General features: G+C 36.9%; 1 protein-coding gene across 2 annotated transcripts in view; it reads right to left on the minus strand.

Moving 5' to 3' along the window:
- MAPK14 (mitogen-activated protein kinase 14) overlaps positions 1 to 20,159 on the minus strand; it is a 74,459-nt gene that overhangs the window by 13,248 nt on the left and 41,052 nt on the right. The window contains exons 4-9 of one of the 2 annotated variants that reach the window (XM_008591953.1): positions 14,432 to 14,543; positions 13,693 to 13,722; positions 13,320 to 13,367; positions 11,977 to 12,091; positions 11,340 to 11,411; positions 604 to 683 (exon numbers count right to left, since the gene is read on the minus strand). In XM_008591953.1, coding sequence (XP_008590175.1) covers positions 604 to 683; positions 11,340 to 11,411; positions 11,977 to 12,091; positions 13,320 to 13,367; positions 13,693 to 13,722; positions 14,432 to 14,543 — 457 coding nt within the window. The remainder of the gene's footprint in view (positions 1 to 603; positions 684 to 11,339; positions 11,412 to 11,976; positions 12,092 to 13,319; positions 13,368 to 13,692; positions 13,723 to 14,431; positions 14,544 to 20,159) is intronic. The other variant, XM_008591959.1, reaches the window with a different exon arrangement.

The raw sequence follows: 20,159 nt of genomic DNA on the forward strand, positions 1-20,159 counted from the left end.
TCTGAATGGTCTTTCTGACTGAGGTAGAAAGGTATTCCTGTTGGGAATGGACACCTTACGTCAGATGTGTGAGTTACCGATTCTAAAACAATAAAAAGCAAGTAACTTCTGGAAAAGGGCAATAGTGTGAAGACAACACACATTTCATTCTTTCAGTTATGAAGTTAGATTAATACTTGAGCAGCTCATGCTCTGAGAATAAACACTAACCAAATAGTGAAAAGAGCTCCTGAGTTTATGCAAAACTTCTGAGGAAGATGAAATCAAGGGTTGAGAATGGAGACACAAATTTTCTACTAATCTTTTGGAGTGAATTGGAATGTCAAATATCATTGTTTTACTGGGATACTATTACCCAACAGAGGATCCTATAATCTAAGCATGTACCCAGGTAGAGAACAAAATACACTCGTGCATACAAACAGGCACACGTACACATGCACGCGCGCACGCGCGCACACACACACACACCTCATCCTGGAAGTCAGCACACAAAGGGCACACATGCTTACAAACATACTCGGGTCAAAGTACAGATTGATGGAAGGCAAGTGACAAAGGCTCCCAACAGGGCAGGTAATTACAAGCAAAGCATCAACTCACAGACTCTGAGGAGATTTTCTTCAAAAGATCAGCCCCTGGGGTTCCAACGAGTCTTAAAATGAGCTTCAACTGATCAATATCTAATGGAGGACTATAAAGGAAAATGTTGGGACAAAATAAAAATGAAAAACAAACAATAACAAACAAAACAAAAACAAACAAAACATCCAAAGAACAAAAATTTAAAACCCCAAACCAAGCCAACATGGTGAATTCATCTAGATCAAGGCTTCTGAAAGATGGTCACTCCACACAGGACATGCTCCTCCTGTACAAAGATTCAAAATGCTACCACACACATATCCAATTTATATTCATTTTGTGCACCTGTCAATATCACAGATCAGTAAAGTGAAGCAACTTCAGCTAGGTTCTTAGCTGCCAAAGAGAGCAGGTGAAAACACAAAGGCTTCACTCAGTCCAAATGCTCAGTCTACATCTACTTCCTCACCTTCCACCAAAACATCAGTAGTCAGTCAAGCAAAGCGTATTGGTAAGCAGGGGACTACAGCAGAGAAAAAAGCAGCAGGGCATAGAAGCAAGGGATATACCACTCTATTTGTGAATATTCCCCTAAGGCTTGACCTAAAGAGCTTGTGACAGTGAGAGGCCTGCTAAGATCCCAAAGCCTGAACATTTGAGCATACCTTCTAGAAAACCTCTCCTTCCCACACTGGCTATAGCTCAACAAAGTGATAGTCGGCCAGCAGAGGGCAATCTCCCACTGCATGTTCTTTCAGGAGCGCCATACTAAAGCAAAGCATATGAGGTTTCAACCTTATAAATGCAAAATGAATATAAAATGCATAACAAACTTCACACATCCCAAAGTCTCTAATAGGCCGCAATGCCCAAACCTTTAGTCTGGTACGAACACTTCAATGTATATTTAGAATGTATGTAAATGTATTAAAACAGATTTCCATTTGTTCATACTGCCTTTAGTCTTGCCTAAAAAGAAAGTTAATAAGAAAGAAAAAAAATCTTATAAAAAAGCTTTTAATATTTTCTATAAAAATTTGAATACTTTACCCATGTCTATATGACATTCAGGGGAGGGAGGATGGAGGATGACTGCCTTCTGACCCCTATCAGGTTTTTCACATGATTAAATCCTTCTCGACTTCAGGTCTCAGTTTAAACTTCACCTCCTCAGAAAGGCCTCCCCCAACACTCTACGAAGAATACCCCCACCCTGTTATTCTCTCAGCACCAAGCTTGAAAACATCATAGTGCTTATCACAGTCTAGAATTACTCTGCTTGTTGTCTGTCACCTCTACTAGTCTATAGCTCTATGAGGGCCAGGGCCACTCTGTCCGTTCACACTTATCTTCAGTGCTTAGCCTAATATCTGGTACATGATGGGCACTCAAAATATTTGAGGAGAGGATAGAACAGGATGGAAGAAAAGATTTTTGCTTATTATTATATATATAAAGGTGATACAGTGTAACTTAATAATGGCCTCTGCAAGCCAGAGTTGCCTAAGTTACAGGAATCAGTTATGCAATAATATGACTGGCATTTTTCCTTTTTTTTTTTCTGATATGAAATCAGCTTAAATGGAAGAAAATTCTAGACAGAAGTCAGCAAACCCAGCCACTGCCTATTTTATAGTTTAACTGAAACATAGCCATGTCTATTTGTTTATTTACTGTCTACAGCTGCTTTCACAATACAAGCAAAGTCACAACAGAAACCACATGGTTCTCAAGGCCTAAAATATTTACTACCTGTCCCTTTAAGAAAAGGTGTGCTGAACCCAATCCTAGACCCAAACAATTCGTGTTCTACAGAAAACAACTCCTACATGAAGAATATGCAACTCCCATTAGTCACAGTGGCTCACTGCATCTATGAGCTAGGGAACCCCATGTCTTTCTCCCTGTTCTGCTGGTATGAAACATTCACAGTCCTGAAGAATCAAGCCCCAGTTCCTCAGGCTCACATCCATGGCCCTCTGTGATCTGGCATCAAGATTCTTTTCTAACTCTGCCTCAGACTATCATTCCTTAATGCACACAATGCTTCAACTCACACTTCTAAGCTTACACATTCTTATTTATTCAAGTCATAAACAGGAATACCTACCAATGTTTTTCTCTTCCTATCCACTCTTCAAAGTCCTGCTCAAACGAGAACTATGCCATGAAGTCTTTCTGGATATTTTGAGTTCAAACTACTCTACTTTATTTAATAACTTATTTATACCTCTAATATACTGTTTTTAACCACTCCATCTTGTTTTATTATCAGAGGAAGACATTTGTTCAAGTAATTCCTATAACTCACTTTCTACTGAGTCTGATCATTCTGGTTTTGAAGACAGGTACCATCTTATCCCCAGCACCTTCCATGGAGTAGCTTGATAAATACTGGTTTACTTGAAAAGACATACAGTAATATGCTTTTAAACTCAGCTCCACCCCTCTGCCTTGCCCTCAAAACTCAGAATGATCATACTCTATGGAAAGACACACGATGTAAAATAAAAATTTACTTAGTAGCTAAAAGCACTTGCACGAAGGAAGTCAAAGCATGCAAACCTCAGAAGAAATCACCATAGGTTCTCCGAAAGCTGGCAAATCCACTGAAATACAGGCCAGTCTTCCAACAATACCAGCTACTGTAAGGCCACTACAATTTGTCCAGGCAGTTAAGACCAGAAGGAGCTTCAGGGAGCTATATAAGCAGAGCAAAGCAAAATTTACCACATTACGACAATTAGTTACTTCCTCAGCAAGCCGTCCTTCATAATAGGTTTAACCCTTTTTTCCCTTAGGTAGAAGATATTTTTACTGTTAGTTTAAAATGTGTTTTAACTGTAATGACTACAATGTCAAAATTTAAATCATAAATCTCCTGGAACTTTCTAAAACAAATGAAGAAAGGGACAACTTAGGTCTAAGATTACTCTTTAGACCAAGTCTTCTGTTATTAACAGAAGCAAAAGGTAGTCAGAATAAATAGGTAAGGGAAAAAAAACTAAGGGTAATGGGCTAATTAGAAAAAATGTAAAAGAGGGATATTCTAGTCACTTCTAAGTGCTCTAGACAACTCCTAGAAAACTTCCACAGGCCAGAGAGTTGAAAATAAATCAAGGGACAGTTGTAGGACCTACCTGCTTATGAGCAGCAGTTTTCAATGAAATAAATCCACACAGGGCAAGGCAGAACACTGCATCTTTGGGAGGTTAGGAAACCCTCCTGGTGACAGACAGGATGACTAGAACAAGATTTAGCCTACCTCTTTTTCTTCTGTTCATTTTCACTGTCAAACAAAGAAAATTTCTTTTTTTTTTAAATTAAAAAAAATTTTTTTTTATTGGAACATAACATTATACAAATTTGTGGGGTACAGAGTAGACTATCAATACTCACGTACAATATGTGATGATCAAATCAATATAGTTAGCATATTCATCATTAGGTTTGTGGACAAATCTGAGAATTCTAGCCTTTTCTAGGAATATATATTTTCAAGTTACAGAAGGGCAAATAACAAATCTAATAAAATATTTTTTCTCCAACACTTATTAGGACACTTTTAGTGTCTGAAGTGAAACTGCTTTTTAAAAATAAGAGAGAACACTTGAAGCCAATAACTAAAAGTGATGGGTAGATGTGACAAGAAGGGGTGTTCCAAAAGCTTTACCTCTATCGGCAGTGTTTTATCTCACAATCTAGGTAGTATGAACATGGCAGTTCATTGTATTATTCTTTGTCTTTTAGTATGTCTAAAATACTTCATTACATGTTTGAAAAAGATCAACAGAAGAAATGAATAAAATTAAAAGTAAGGAGCATACTGAATACACTAAGAAGTATTCTTATGGAATACTTCTGGAGCAGGGCAACAGCTGATAGCAAGAGGATTGTAATTCAGCAGCCCCATTATCCTCTAGTTAATATCTTACAAGTACCATTTTGCTTAAAATGAAAGGGGTCGGAGGTTTTACACGTGAAGAAAATTTACTTGATTACAAAGGAAAGGAAAACAACAGCAAGCCAAAGATGTGATCTCTAGTCGAAAAAACATTTCTTGATTTACAACGGCTACAAAACTCATTTTCTGTCCTCCTTAAGCTACAGACTGTGAAGTGTCAGTAAACCCATTTTCTAACCAGCTCACTCATTTCAAAATCAATGGTATTTGAAATGTTAGCCCCATACCTGAAGAGACAGTCTGTATCCTCCCTCCCTTCTAGTACATTAGTTCTGTCAGCTGCAAGTCTAATCAACTAGGCTTATAAGGAAGGGCTTCATTCCTTAAATAATAACAATACTATTATTAAGCCAGATGTGGAAGGGTTCTGTAAAGTCACAAACAAGAACAACCTGTAATCTAATAATATATAATTAGCTTTAAGACAAAAATTAGTATTTCATATAACTTTAGAACCAAAACAACCAAAAGAATCTCTCGAGAAGACTAATCGCAAAACCTGAGAAAGGTAAAAAGACAACTTGCAGAGATCTAAAACTGCACAGTCCAATACAATACCACTAGTCACACGTAATTCAATTTAAATATAATCTAAATAAAATTTTAATAAAATTTAAAATTCAGATAAAAACACTCAGAAAACTATGAATAGAAGAGAACCTCCCCAACATGATAAAGTGCATTTATGAAAAACCAACAGTTAACATCATACTCAATGGAGACTGAAAGCTTTCTCTATAAGACAGGAACAAGACAAGGATGCCCAATTTCACCACTTCTATTCAACACTGTACTGAAAGTTCTAGGTAGAACAATTAGACAAGAAAAAGAAATAAAAGCATCTAAATTGGGAAGGAATAAATAAAACTATCTCTACTTGCAGATGACATGATCCTATATATAGAAAATCTCAAAAAATCCAGAAGAAAGCTTCTAGAACTAAATAGTGATTGAGCAAATTTGCAGGGTTTAAGATCAACAAGCAAAAATTCGTTATGTTTCTATACACCAACAAGGAATACACCAAAAAAAAAAAAAAAAATTAAGAAAGCAATTCCACTTACAATAGCATCTAAAAGAATAAAAAGAATAAATTTAACCAAGGGTGTGAAAGACTTGAAAACTGAAAATTATAAAGCACTGCTAAAAGAAATTAAAGACCTAAACAAATGGAAAGACATCTTCTGTTAATGGATAGGAAGACTTAAAATTGTTAAGATGTCAATATTACTCAAAGTGATCTGAAAATTTGACACAATCCTTATTAAAATTCCAACTGCCTTTTTTGCAGAAATGGAAATGCCAATCTTCAAATTCATATGGAATTACAAGGGACCCCGAATATCCAAAACAATCTCGAAAAAGAACAAAGTTGGAGGACTCACACTTCCCAATGTCAAAACTAACTATAAAGCTATGGTAATCAAAACAGCATAATACTGCCATAGGATAGATATATAGACAAATGGAATAGAATTGAAAGTCCAGAATTAAACCCACACATTAATTTCTAATAATCTATACCAAATTTCTGAGAAAGAGATATAAAGTGAATGAAACAAAGGACAAAGGAAAAATACCCGGGTGACAAGTTAATTCAATGGGGGAAAAAATAGTCTCTTCAACTAATGGTGCTGGGACAAGTGGATTTCCACATGCAAAAAAATAAAGTTGAACCCCTATATCCCATCACATTTAAAAATTAACTCAGGGCTGACCCCGTGGCGCACTCACGAGAGTGCGGCGCTGGGAGCGCAGCAGCGCTCCCGTCGCAGGTTCGGATCCTATATAGGGATGGCCGGTGCGCTCACTGGCTGAGCGCAGTGCGGCTGGTCACAAAAAAGACAAAAAAAAAAATAACTCAAAATGGATCAAAGACCTAAGTATAAGGGCTAACCCCTCTTATATTCTTAGCAGTTATAAAACTCTTAGTAGAAAACAGATAAATCTTTACAACCTTGAATTTGGCAATATTCTCTGATATAACACCAAAATCATGAGTGTAGGGAAAGTGAAGGAAAATGGTCAGGGCCCCTCAGATGTTCAGAATCTTGCCAACCATTTGATGTAAATAGGCATGTGCACCCAGGTGTTCCTTGGTTATTGTCTAATGTAATTGTTGCCAGTGCCCCCAGGATGCACCGAGAAGCCACTGCAGCTGCTGCTGAGGACTGAGCTCCTGTTGTCTGCCAAGGGCTCCTGGGATCTTTCCCCATTATCTAGCATGGACCTGCGTGTGAGGGGTCTGGTGACCCAGCCTGGCATGTGAGGGGTCTGGTGACCCAGTCTGTACAATGGGTTTGAAGGGTCTGAGACCTAGCCCTGACAGTACAAATGGAAAACTTAGTATAACTAAAATAATGAAACATTTTGGCTTTAGTTATGAATTGCTGTAACCCAACAATTGGTGTAGTCGAGTAGCTTTACAATGAGCAACAACAACAAAAAAAAAGATCTAATTTTTGTTCATCAAAGAATATTATCGAGGGACCAGCAGGTTTGCTCAGATGGCTAGAGTGCAGTGTTAGAACACCAAGGTCAAGAGTTTGGATCCCTGTACCAGTCAGCCACAAAAAAAAAAAAAAGAACATTATCAAGAAAGTGAAAAGACTTAACCAACAGAATGGGAGAAAATACCTGCAAATCATACATCTGATAAGAGTCTGGTATCTCTACTCCTACAACTCAACAACAAAAAGAGAAACAACCCAATTAAAAATAGGCAAAAGACTTGAATAGACATTTCTCCAAAGAAGCTATACAAATGGCCAATGAGCACATGAAAAGATGTTCAATATCATTAGTCATTAGAGAAATGCAAATCAAAACCACAGTGAGATACCACTTTGTACCTACTATGATAACTGTAATCAAAAAAAAAGAGAGAGAAGAAAAAGAAAAAAAGAAGAAAAGGAATAAAGAGTGTTGATAAAGATGTGGAGAAACTGGAGGCTTATACATCATTGGTGGGCATGTAAAATGGTGAAGCAGCTACGGAAAACAGTTTGGCACTCTTCAAAAAACATAGAATTACCATATAACTCAACATTCCATTCCTACGTATATACCCGAAAGAATTGAAAGCAGGGACTTAAACAGTTGCTCTTATGCCAATATTCATTGCAGCATTATTCACAATAGCCAAAAGGTGGAAGCAATCCAAGTGTCCACCAACAGAAGAATGGATAAACGAAATGTGATATACACATGTAGTGGAATAGTATTAAGCCATAATAAGGAATGGAGTTCTGGTACATGCTACAACATGAATGAACCTTGAAAACATTATACTAAGTGAAATAATCCAGACACAAAATGACAAATATAGTATGATTACACTTATATGAAATAGCTAGAATAGGCAATTTCACAGAGACAGAAAGAACAGAGGTTACGACAGGACAGGAAAATGGGAAGTTACTATTTAATACGTACAGAGTTTCAGGCTGTGGTGGTAAAAAAAATTTTGGAAATAGATAGTGGTAATGATCACACAACATCATGAATATAATTAATGTCACTGGATTGTATACTTAAAAATGGTTAAAACAGTAAATCTTACATTATGTAAATTTTACCACAATAAGAAAAGTTAAAATGGGAAATCTTATGTTATATACATTTTACCAATAAAATATTTTCAGCTCAGGTTCTAAGTTACACTAGCCACATTTCAAGTGCTCGACAGCCACATGTGGCTGGTGGCTACCAACTACCCACCATATTGGACAGCACAGATATAAAACATGTGCAACACCACAAATAATTCTGTTAGACAGTTCTTATCTGGAAGCTAAAACCACCGTTCCAAATGCAAGATGATTAATAAAGGAGAAAAACAGGGAGAAAACTGTGCACTCAAAGAGCACCCTCTAGAGGTTGCCTCAGCAATCAGCTGTATTTAAAAATTATAAATAACAGTAACTGCATGCCTTTCAGGCCAAAGGAAAGGTGTGGAGCCAGCACATTCTCCAAAGGTCTTGAAAAGAGGAGTTCTAGAGATTAGAGGGACCGCAAAGAATAGAATATTGGAAAGAAACTGTGGCCTGAGGGATAAATAGTTTCGAGTCCATCCTCTCCAGGTCTTGGTTTCCTTATTTTTAAAAACAGCGTTCAACTAGATGTTTTCAAACTGTTAATTTCCTGATTTGGCTGTACCTTAAAAAAAAAAAAATGAGGAAAGACTGCTAACTAACTTTTTCAGAATCAGCCAACATTAAAACTAAAATTCAACTAGGTTAAAGTCCAGTTGTTCTCAACACCTGCTACACACTGGAATCACCTGGAGACAATAACTATACCAAAGACTGTGCTCTGAGCCCTGCACCAACTGAAGTTGAGTCAGGCACCCAGAGTTTTTAAAAGCTCCCCAAAGTGATTCTGATGCACAATGAGGGTTAAAAACCACTATGCTAGAACATAAGTAATTATACTCTTCAGGCAAGAAAAAACAATGGAAAACACTTCCCCCAACTCCTTCTTGTCAGGCAACCATCTGTATATCCACACAGATGGCAACTGACAAGAGGAAGATTTTACAAATACAAATCCTTCAAATTTGATTTTTATGATCTGGAAGAACATCTGTCTGAAAAAAAGCCAAGTAGAAAAAAAACAGTTAATAACTAATCAGAATTTTGAAATAAATTCTTGTGTATTTAAAAATGAATCCCCTATTAAAAAGTTTAAATACTAGGTTGTTTATCTAAAGCTCACAGAAGAAAAAGAGGTATGCACAACAGGAAGATTTCTTACAGGTTGAAATTTAGCATTCTAAAAGGGTCATGCCATCAGGGAATAGACGGCTGGGTGTGAGACAGGACCATAAAGGAACAAGAACCACACTAGTTAGACAACTTTCTACCTCTAGCCTTCTTTACTACCTGTCATGGAATTTAAAAAAAAAAAAAGCCATTAATGATTCCTAGGTAGACAATAAAGTGGGAGGGTAAAGGGGGAAACTGTTTGCCAAAAGCCATTAAAGAAGGTGGCTAACATTTACTGGCAGGCTCTGGTCTAAGTACTTTCCAAATATTATATTCTGAATTCTCACAACAACTTTTGTGAGGTATGTACTATAATTATCATTTTATGTTTAATGAAACTGAGAGACAGAGAAGTTTAAAAAATTGCTCAAAGTCACACAGCTGGAAGTAAAAGAGCTAAGATCTAAACCAGGATGCCTGATTCCAGAGCATAAGCTTTTAAACAGTGTGCTATGTTATCTGTATGTCTCTGCTGCTCTGCGGTCTATGTAGGCATGAGTGTCTGTGACTGACTGAATGGTAGCTGGAGACAGATATCAGGAAGAGGAAAGGGAAGGGGGAACAGAGGATAACATCAGAACAGCATCTGCTCCAGAGAACAAACAAGGATGAGACTCTGAGGAATGTACATGAGGAAAAGGGGAATTACAAATTTTCTCTAAGTCTCTTAACTTGGACTGCAATATATATATATATATATATATACATATATATATACATACATATATATATATATATACATATATATATATATAAAGTTTCTGTATACTAAGAAACAGATATAGGGTGAATGAAACAAAGGACAAAAAAGAAATACTGCCAAAAATAAATACTTTACGATATTAAACTAACTTAAAATCTGGGGTTGGGTGTAATAAGTTGAGCTAAGTATAGGAAGACTGAACTCTGCATCAATCCAGTAATATTCAGAGAGAAGTAAACAGCTTGACCTGAGGAATACCCATAGAGGTTCTATAGTTCATGAGGAAAGTACACTTTCTCTAGCAGAGGACAGTTAGAATACATGGATAGATAACATAAACATCACAGTCATGTCCCAAACTGTAAGCAAGTAAACTGACCTTCTGGTTTATAACCTCAATGTGTTTGTCTAGATAAGGGGCTAAAACAGCTTTTAGATCTCTAAGCATAATAGAACAGAGGTAACTGTAACATCTCTAAAAGCCCTACCAAAACCATTTAAAGGCTGGCCAAGTGAATTTGACAAAAATCCCCAAAACGAATTCTACGCATATACTTTTACTTTCTTTCTCACTTAACATCTTCCTCAAGTGGAAATGAAGGGAGTCACAACAAACCACATTTCGATGACATTATTACTAAACTATGAAACAAGCATACAGCAGATAAGAAAGGAGCTAAAATAAAGGGGCTATGATAAACCATAAACTAGCAATAGGTGTGGGAGTAAATTAAAGTTTGGCTGTAAACCGGGATAAAGTTGTGCTAGGAAAAAAAGGCACAGGACAGGGTGACCTTACCACTTCTCGATCTTACTATTTGTTGTTAAGAACAAACATAACAAGATGCAGCAGGTATATCATTACAGGGACCAGACATAGTCTCTTTAATACATAAACTAAACATAACACCAAGATGCCTTTGATTTATAAATGGGTATATTGTGCTCATTTATGTGTTTGTACCACTAGGCTAAACCTGTCATTGGGATCTGGAACATGAGTACACTTGGGTATCAGAACTGCTGTGGGAAGATTAATATAATAAGGGACTCACTGCAAAAAGATGACAGATGAAAGATTTAAAGGGTTTTTTTTTTTTTAGCTTATAAGGAATTTTTCCAACTCACAAAAGTAAACTGAAGCCTCCTTTTTGGCAAGGCAAACTACTCAGCAAGAAGGCAGACATCATACAGTGTTATCTGGACTATGAAAGCAAATAACGGAGAGCCTTCCTTCCCTATAGATAAGTAAAGGTAGTACACGTCCATGGACACTGGAATATAGATAAGAAACAAGAATCCAAAACTTCTTAAAGGATACGGTCTGTACCAGGAAACAATGTTCTTCCAGTCAACAGTTCAGCCATTATGCATCCCACTGACCAAATATCAACTGGAAAGTTAAAGAGAAATAAAAGTACATACAATGTCACTATTATTATACCTGGCCACAAATGGAACCATAAATAGGGGTAAAATATTTAAAATAATATTCATGACATCTTAGGTTCAGCTGTCATTTTTATAGAAATAAATAAGCTTATTAATAAGACTTTCACCTCACTAAAGGGCTTCATAGGTGGGGTAAGTCAAAACATACTTAAGGTAAGAGAAATAAGCTTTTCACAAAGGGGTAAAAATTTCTTATTGGTAGAATGGTGGATTCTCCCAAGCAATATTGAGGGGTTAAGATTATGAACCCATTGTCTTCAGGTAGAAGTACTCAGAGAACATACAGAAATAAATAAAAACCCAACTGCTAAATCACAAAGTTTGAGAGCTGTGTATAAAATCCCACTTCCCCATCTAAGCAAGTGAAATATTTTCTATTTGTAGGCTTTAAAAGGATCTCTGAAGAAAAGATATTTCCTCCCACTCCCACCATCTCTACTTCTAAGAATCCCAAATATATCCAAAATGATATCAATAAGGCCCCAAAAAACCAATGCAAGCAATACCTGTCTGGTTGTAATGCATCCAGTTTAGCATGATTTCAGGAGCCCTGTACCACCTAGTGGCCACATAGCCTGTCATTTCATCATCTGTATGTCGAGCCAGTCCAAAATCCAGGATCTAAGAGAAAGAAGAGAAATCAAGCACTGGAACAAACTGCTAAGACTTATAAAGTAGGCAGAAAAAACACTCTGTTGCCTTATAAAAAAGGACAATAATATAGCATTTTCATAAACAGATTTCCTGGTCAATGCTTAGAATACATGGTAAACACCATGGTAAACACCATAGCAAGATCGTTAAAAAATGAAATTACTAAAAGCAAAACAATAATGTCACTCCTACGTATTTAGTAAAGAGCAATGAAAACTTATGTCCACACAAAGGCTTGCACATGAATATTCATAGTAACTTTACAAAGCCCCAAATGAGAACTGAAGCAAATGTCTATGAACAGCTGTATAGATAAATTCTGGTATGTTCATAAAATGGAATATTATTCAAAATAAAAAGAAACTTTCTTAATTAAAAAAATTGTTTTTAGTTTATTTAATTTTTTTTCCAGTCTTTTTATTAGGCAGAGGAATAAACTATTCATACACACAACAATACAGATGAAAAACATTGTACTAAGCAAAAGCCAGACACAAAAATAGACATACTGTATGATTCCATTTTTATTAAACTCCAGAAAAGGTAAACCTAATATAAGAAAGCAGATCAGCAGTTGCATGGAGCAGAATGAGGGGTGGAGGGGTGAAGACTGTCTAGGAAGGTGCACAAGGAACTTTTTGAAGTGATGGAAATGTTCTTTATCATAAAGGTGGCAGTTACACAAATATATAAATTTGCCAAAATGTACACTTAAATGGTGTATTTTATTGTATGCAAATTGTGTTTTTAAGAATTTGAGCTTTAAAAAAAGAAAGAAAGAAATGAAAAGAGTTCCAGAGCCGTTTGTTCTTTATAGAAAATTAATTCACTTATCTCTTATTTGGAATAAGTTGCTTTCTACCATTTTTCCTCTTAGGAATCTATTTAACAATTACTTCTTCAGGACTGCTTCTTTGATATTTGGACTATGATTTTCCTTTATTATAATTAATATATTAAATTTCTAATTTAACTTTATTTTAAAGTGAAAACAAGACATCTAATGCCACTTTCAATGTCACTTAAACAGCTTAATGAGTCTATGGTTTAAATTTCAAAGTCTGATATTCCTAAGGACAATATAAATTTTCAGATAAAAAGTCATTGCTTATGAATCCACTCCCTACACAAGTTTGCCTGGTTAGTCAAACATATAATCTCAAGGTGAACAATCACAACTGTCTCTCCATTTTACCTTCAGCTCACAGTCTTCATTCACAGCTAGATTACTAGGTTTCAGGTCCTAGGAAGCAAGTACAGAAGAGGACAGGATCAACTTTATGATGCATAATAAATTCTCTTCCTACAGGTAATAATGAGGATCTAGACATAAAAGTAAGACTTCATCGAGCTATAAACAATCTCCATCCTAGAGTCAGTATCTAGTTCAAATAAGCCTTAAGTAGGCACACGCTATACATCTTTCTTTAATCAGTCTAAACCTAGAGCAAAGTTGCAATCAATATTTCAATGGCTAAAGTCTAGATTACTAGGATCTTGGGTGAATGCCATTCTCCTACCCCTACCCAACTTCCCCCAAATAATTTAGTCAAACTCACAATACATACCCTGTGAATTATGTCAGCTGAATGTATATACTGTGAAAAAGAAAAAAGTTAAATGAAAGTTATCTCCAATCTCCTCCTGTTGTATTATATAACATATTTGCAGCACATTTTTATGAATCAATAAGAACTGCTAGTGTTAACAGTGGGATTAGAAATCAGAACAAGTTGACTACCATAACTATGATCTCCACAGCCATTGACCCTACTCACTTGAGCTTTCAACCTATTTTCTGTTGGCACTCTGGAATTCAGTAAGTATTCAAAGCTGCTAAATATCAAAGATGGCTTAATTTTGAACATTGTTTATCTGTCCCTCCCACAAATATATTAGCTTTCTTTGAGGATTTTTTAAAAACCTCAACATTACACTGACCAGATATTATATTAAATCAAGAAATCATTAACTTTTAGATGTAATAATGAAGTGGTCTTTCTCACTCGCATAAGCATACTGAAGTATCTATTGGTTGAATGATATAATGTTTAGACTTGCTTTAAAATAATTCAGGGTTTGGGAAATAGAAAAGAAACAAGATTAGACATATGTTGGTAATTGTGGTCACTGAATGAACAGGGCAGTTCATTGCACTATGATCTTTACCTGTGATTTTATGAGTGTTTGAATTTTCCATAAGAAAAGTTGTTTGTGAGTTTGTTTGCTTATTTGTTTTAAACCCTAAATGGAAGGGAGGAAAAGACAGAATTCATTTCTCAAAATTATTACTGATATTGTCTGTACCTTTAGACCTCGAAGAATTTGGTAGATAAGGAACTGAACATGGTCATCTGTAAGCTTCTGACATTTCACAATGTTGTTCAGATCTGCCCCCATGAGATGGGTCACAAGATACCTAGAAAAATAATCCAGAACTCCTAAGAAAGCTCTTATTATTTTATTAAGACTTTTTAAAGTTTTTAAGGAAAAGCCACTCAATAAGTACCACAATGACAGCTAAAAGCTCAACAACTACTCATAGGGGGAGAAGGGAGGACTAATTTTCAACACCTGCCATCTATTCTAAAAATTTTTTTACCCATTCCTACTTGATATATCTTTTCCCAAGTTCTTTCAAGAAAAAAGAAAACAAAAAAGCAAAGATGTAGATTAAAAAGATATATGCGTCAGTATCCGTTCTCTTAAAAACATTATTCTTGCATGAGAAATACACAGTATAACTTAGTACATGCCCATAATAAAGTATCTTGTATTTTTTTTTTTTAAATGATGACTGGTAAGGGGATCTTAACCTTTGACTTGGTGTTGTCAGCACCACACTCACCCAGTGAGCAAACCAGCCATCCCTATATGGGATCCGAACCCGTGGCCTTGGTATAATCAGCACCACACTCTCCCGAGTGAGCCACGGGCCGGCGCATATCTTGTATCTTTAAATCCACCATTACATTTTCACCTCATTATAAATTTTCCATGTGATGGGTTCTAAAATAGGAGTGTCTTTAGATTTTCAAACTATAATTCTTTTTCAGGAATGGCTAGTAAAAAAGGCCACTGACAATATTCAATGAAAATTGTTTATTGACAATATTTCTGCATTTACCTTAAAGGAAGGAGGAATACATTTTACCTGTAGGCAAGATGACACATTCCAGAACTTCTCCTCACAGGTGTGGTGCTGGTTATTAATCCCATCTTTACATGGTGAGATTAGGGGACAATTACATTCAAGTCCAACAGGTTCAACACAGATATTCTAGACACAATGTGTTAACTTATTCATTACCATATTACACAGCTATGGGAACTAAATTCAATACGGAAGAGGCTGAATTTTTTAAAATTAGGGTATGTTTTATCTACTATCTAAAAGTCATTCCCATTCCTGGGGTTGGAGAATAATATGTATCCATTGAGCTATAAAGAATGCTGGTTTCATTTCATTTCTGTTTTTTATAAACTTCGGGGGAAAGAAAATAGGCCAGAAAATTTAGATCTATTATCAATGTATTATATGAATTAATGTGTGTGTGACTGCTCTTTACATGCACACACACAGCCAACACACTATATTTAATATTTTCTTCACTCCAAGAGGAATTAATCTTTTTTCTGTCTTAGTTTCCCTATAGGGCTGCCATGGTCAGTTCTCAATTTCATGAAGATCAACAGGACTCAGCCTAGCTGTAACCTTAAGGTTAAGATTTTAGCATTTCATATTTTTAAAACTTGCTGTTTAATTGCCTTGAGGGAAGGGTGGACTCTACACATAATTTAAAGAGTAAATTAGAGGATTTCTGATCAAGATGGCAGAATAGACAGTACCTAGCATCACCCTCTCCCACAATTAACCAATTTACAACTATTAAAAAGCAATGACTGCCAAGCTGGGCCTCTAGAGCTCAGGGGAAGAGGAAAAGAGACCTATGGAGCTCATGAGGGCAGGAGAAGTCACAATGAGAGAAGGAAAGGACCACTCCTACCATTTCAAGGCCAACCCTGGTGAGCACATGGAGCAAGAGCTGGCAAAAGCCGCTGCTGTGCCCTTCATATGAAGTTGCTTGGAGGCTGCAGTACAGAAGAGGGCCTTGGTGGCCCCCAGGCTAGCAAGACTAACAGGGTTCCCGTGGACCCACATAGGAGCGAGGGGCCACAGACAACTGAAAAAAGGAGCAACTCAGAGGCTGGTGAGTCATTGCAAGGGGCTGGCATGTGGCCCACCCAACAGAAATGTTTGGAGTGAGGTGGGTGGGGAAGATGGGCCCATGGAGGAACATTGGGGCACAGCATGGACAGCTGATCTACCCTCCAATCAGCACAGGACCACTCAGTGGAGACTGGTCAGGAACATAGAACTGCAGGGGGTGTAATTTGCTGAAAAGACTCAGGCCCAGACCAGAGTTTCCACACAACCCAGGTACACTGGACCTCACAAGACCCAGAAGTGTTTACAAGGTCAACAAGGTAGTAAACACTGAGCTGCACAAAAAGCCCTTCCCAGAGAATCAGCAGCAAAGTAACAATTTAGCTCAACCACAGGGCTCAAGTACTGGCTACCATAGGAAGTTCCTCCTATTTTAGAAGTAACCAAAGGACAACAAATTAGTTCCAGTGCAGAGTTTAAGTGGTATGAATAGCAAATAATCCGATACAGAACAGAAAGAAAAAACAAAAAACCCACAGATTAGAGACAAAATTCTGATATTAACCAGTAAAGGTCTAATACCACCAAAGAGCACAGACCAGTGACAACCACCAGAAGTGCCCCAGACTCCCAAGTCAGGGTAGGGGGTGGGCTGAAGTCCTCAGCCATGCTCCCCCAATATCCACATCCAGCCCAGTGACAACCACCAGGTCACTGCCAGAAGTGCCCCAGGCTCCTGAGCCAGGGTGGGGGGCGGGGGGCCTCAAGGGCCTCAGCCACTCCTCCCCAACATCCACATCCAGCCCACTGATGACCACCAGGCCAGGGTGCCACTGGAAGAGCCCTGGGCTCCCAAGCTGGGGGGGGGTACGGACAACAAGGGGACATGAGGGCCTCAGCCACGCCCCTCTGACATCAACATCCAGCCCAGCAAAAATAATGACAACACATCATAGACACATCACATAAACAACTAACATAAGCCATTAAAAAATAATATTAATAAATAAATAAATATAATAGAGTAAATTAGACTTTTTTGAAATGTTTTCATAGAGTTAGTTTTGACTTAAGAGATATTCCAAGCTCAACACATAACCAGAGGCAGATAGTACTTATTCTGTGCCAAGCACTGCGGTAAGCAGTTTATTGTGTCCTTGTCTCATGTACTCTTCCCAGGAACTCTATAAAGTAAGTCCATCTCATTAGTAGTCCGAATTTCATTAAGGAGGAAACAGAGACAAGGATAAATAATCTGCTCAAAGTCAAAAGGAGTTGTACTGTCAGGAATTGAATCTAAAACCATCTAACCCCAGAGACCATGATCTTAATCACAGCCCATATTGCCTACAAATTCTTCCAGTTGACATAAAATTTCCAACAGGAGAATAATCATTTGGGGGCTGGACAGTTAGTTCAGTTGGTTAGAGCATGGTGCTGATAACACTAATGTCCAGAATTCAATCCCTGTACCTTCCAGCTGCCAAAAAAAAAAAAAAGAGAGAGAGAGAGACAGAGTGAGAGAGAATGACCATTTAAAAAAAAGTTTCACAAATGTCACAATAATCAGGTAAGCATCATCTCTGGATAATTTCCTTAACAATTCTCAATACTTACTATCAAAGTTAATCTTTAACCAACGAAGAAGAAAAGCTTAAGAACACAGCAATATCTGTCCTAATCATAGTCACTGCATTTTTTAACCACAAATTGACAAATAATGTGACTAATATCAAACTGTTGTGAATAATTGGTTAATATTTTGAAATCAGGACTTTCCCCAGAAAATCTGATAATGGTTGCCATAACCACAATATCAATTATGACAAATTTCAAGGCTCAGTCTGAGAAAGAGACAATCCAATTTCAGTCTTGTAAGACTGCTTTGCAAATAATTACGTTTTATCACATCAAATAGTAAAAGGGTTATTCTCCTCAACTTTTCTAAATAATTTTAAGAAGAGGTAAACATAATTTGTCTTAAAATAAAATCTCAAAGTCTTAACTACAGGTTAAGTATCCCTTATCCGAAATGCTTGGGACCAAAAGTGTTTGGATTTTGGATTTTTTCAGATTTTGGAATATTTGCAGAAAATACATTATCGGTTGAACGTCCTTAATCCAAAAATCTGAATGAGCATTTCCTTTGAGCATCATCAGTGCTCAAAAGTTTTGAATTTTGGCTTTTCAGATTAGAGATGTTCAATCTGAACATCGCAATATGTCTGTGCTAGTTCACAAAGGTGTTAGGCAATATTACTAATGCAACCATAGCAATGTCAAGTATAACTATTGTATTTAAATGGTTACTAGTGACATAAGAAATCCTATACAGCCACTCACTGCACAGCCTAGTGGTGAGAGTGTGCTTTTAGTTAGAATATCTCACCACTGTGTAATTCCTTCCAAACCCCTTCCGCATCAGAGACCACAAACATTTTATCATTAAAATTTCCAGAATGAGACTGCCAAAACATTATGTCTATATAGTAATAACTATCAAGCATTGCTAATAGGCTACAATGAAATTAACTGAAAAGGATTATTTACAGAATTGTCTTACAGAAACTAACCTAATCACTGTATGTTGTTTCTATGAGACCCAAAGACCAATCCATGACCACTAACTGTCAATTTCAAACTCACATACAGAAAGATTTCCAAAACAAATCTTGCAACAGGGGACAAAAGCAAGCATCATGTGAAGTTACTGTTTATGGAAGACACACCAAGTTCTAAAAATAGTCAACAGAATGGGGGTGGTGAATGCAGGTGAGCACATTTTAAACAAGTCAACTCCAAAAACGACATTAGTGCAGAGCCACATAATTTCTACAGTATTTGTTTCTGGGAAGCATATTTAATTACATTTTAGTAAAGACATGCCTAATATTGTCAATGTACATAGTGCCTAAAATAAATTAAGACAGGTTTGACTTGAGTGCAGTTAGAAAGCTATTAGTTCTCCCATCTTTAAAAATGAATTAAGTATGTCTGACTTTATTAGGCAAAAGGTTAAAAAGATGATTTCATGGTCTGATACAAATCTGTTTTTCACTTTTCTTGTGAAAATGGTCTCCTTTAAATATAATGGGATATGGGCCGGCCCGGTGGCGCACTGCTACAGTGCGCCGCTTGGGAAGCGCAGTGGCGCTCCCGCCGAGGGTTCGGATCCTACATACAGACCGGCCGCTCACTGGCTGAGTGAGGTGCGGGAGCAACACCGAGGGTTGCGATCCCGTTGCCGGTCCGGTACGGGCGCGACACTGAGGGTTGCGATCCGTTGCCGGTCACGAAAAAAGACAAAAAGGAAAAAAAATAAAATAAAATAAATATAATGGGATAAAGAACATAAATCACACATCTCAAAGTGACTCTTATGAGTAAAATGTACTGTACCAGCAAGAGGGCAGAACTCTACAAGTGGTTTTCAGTACTCCAGACAGAGCTTCATTTATTAATCACTTCTTGGTTAACACCCATTGTCAAGATGTCCCCCCACCCTTTAAAACATAAAACAATCAGAAAGGACCCATGTAGAAAAAAAAAATCTTTTCTATATGTATAGATTAACATTTCTATTACTATCAGTCCTATTTGAAGCAATTATCAAAAGGCAAAAAGCATTTCTTCCATATTTAAACAATGTATTTAAAACAATCACAGGGATTGACAATTTGTAACCACAAGTTTCTGAAACTCATCCAGTGATCCTTGGGATTTAACTATAGTCTATAAACATAGGAGACAGAGTGATTCCTTAAAAATAAAAATAAGATCATGTCACTCCTTTCCTCAAAAGGCTCCTTATTTCATTCAGAGTACAATACAAAAATCCTCTCAATGGCCAATAAAGCCTACCTAATC

This window comes from Galeopterus variegatus, unplaced genomic scaffold (assembly GCF_000696425.1).
Source record: "Galeopterus variegatus unplaced genomic scaffold, G_variegatus-3.0.2 Scaffold151, whole genome shotgun sequence".
NCBI lineage: Eukaryota > Metazoa > Chordata > Mammalia > Dermoptera > Cynocephalidae > Galeopterus > Galeopterus variegatus.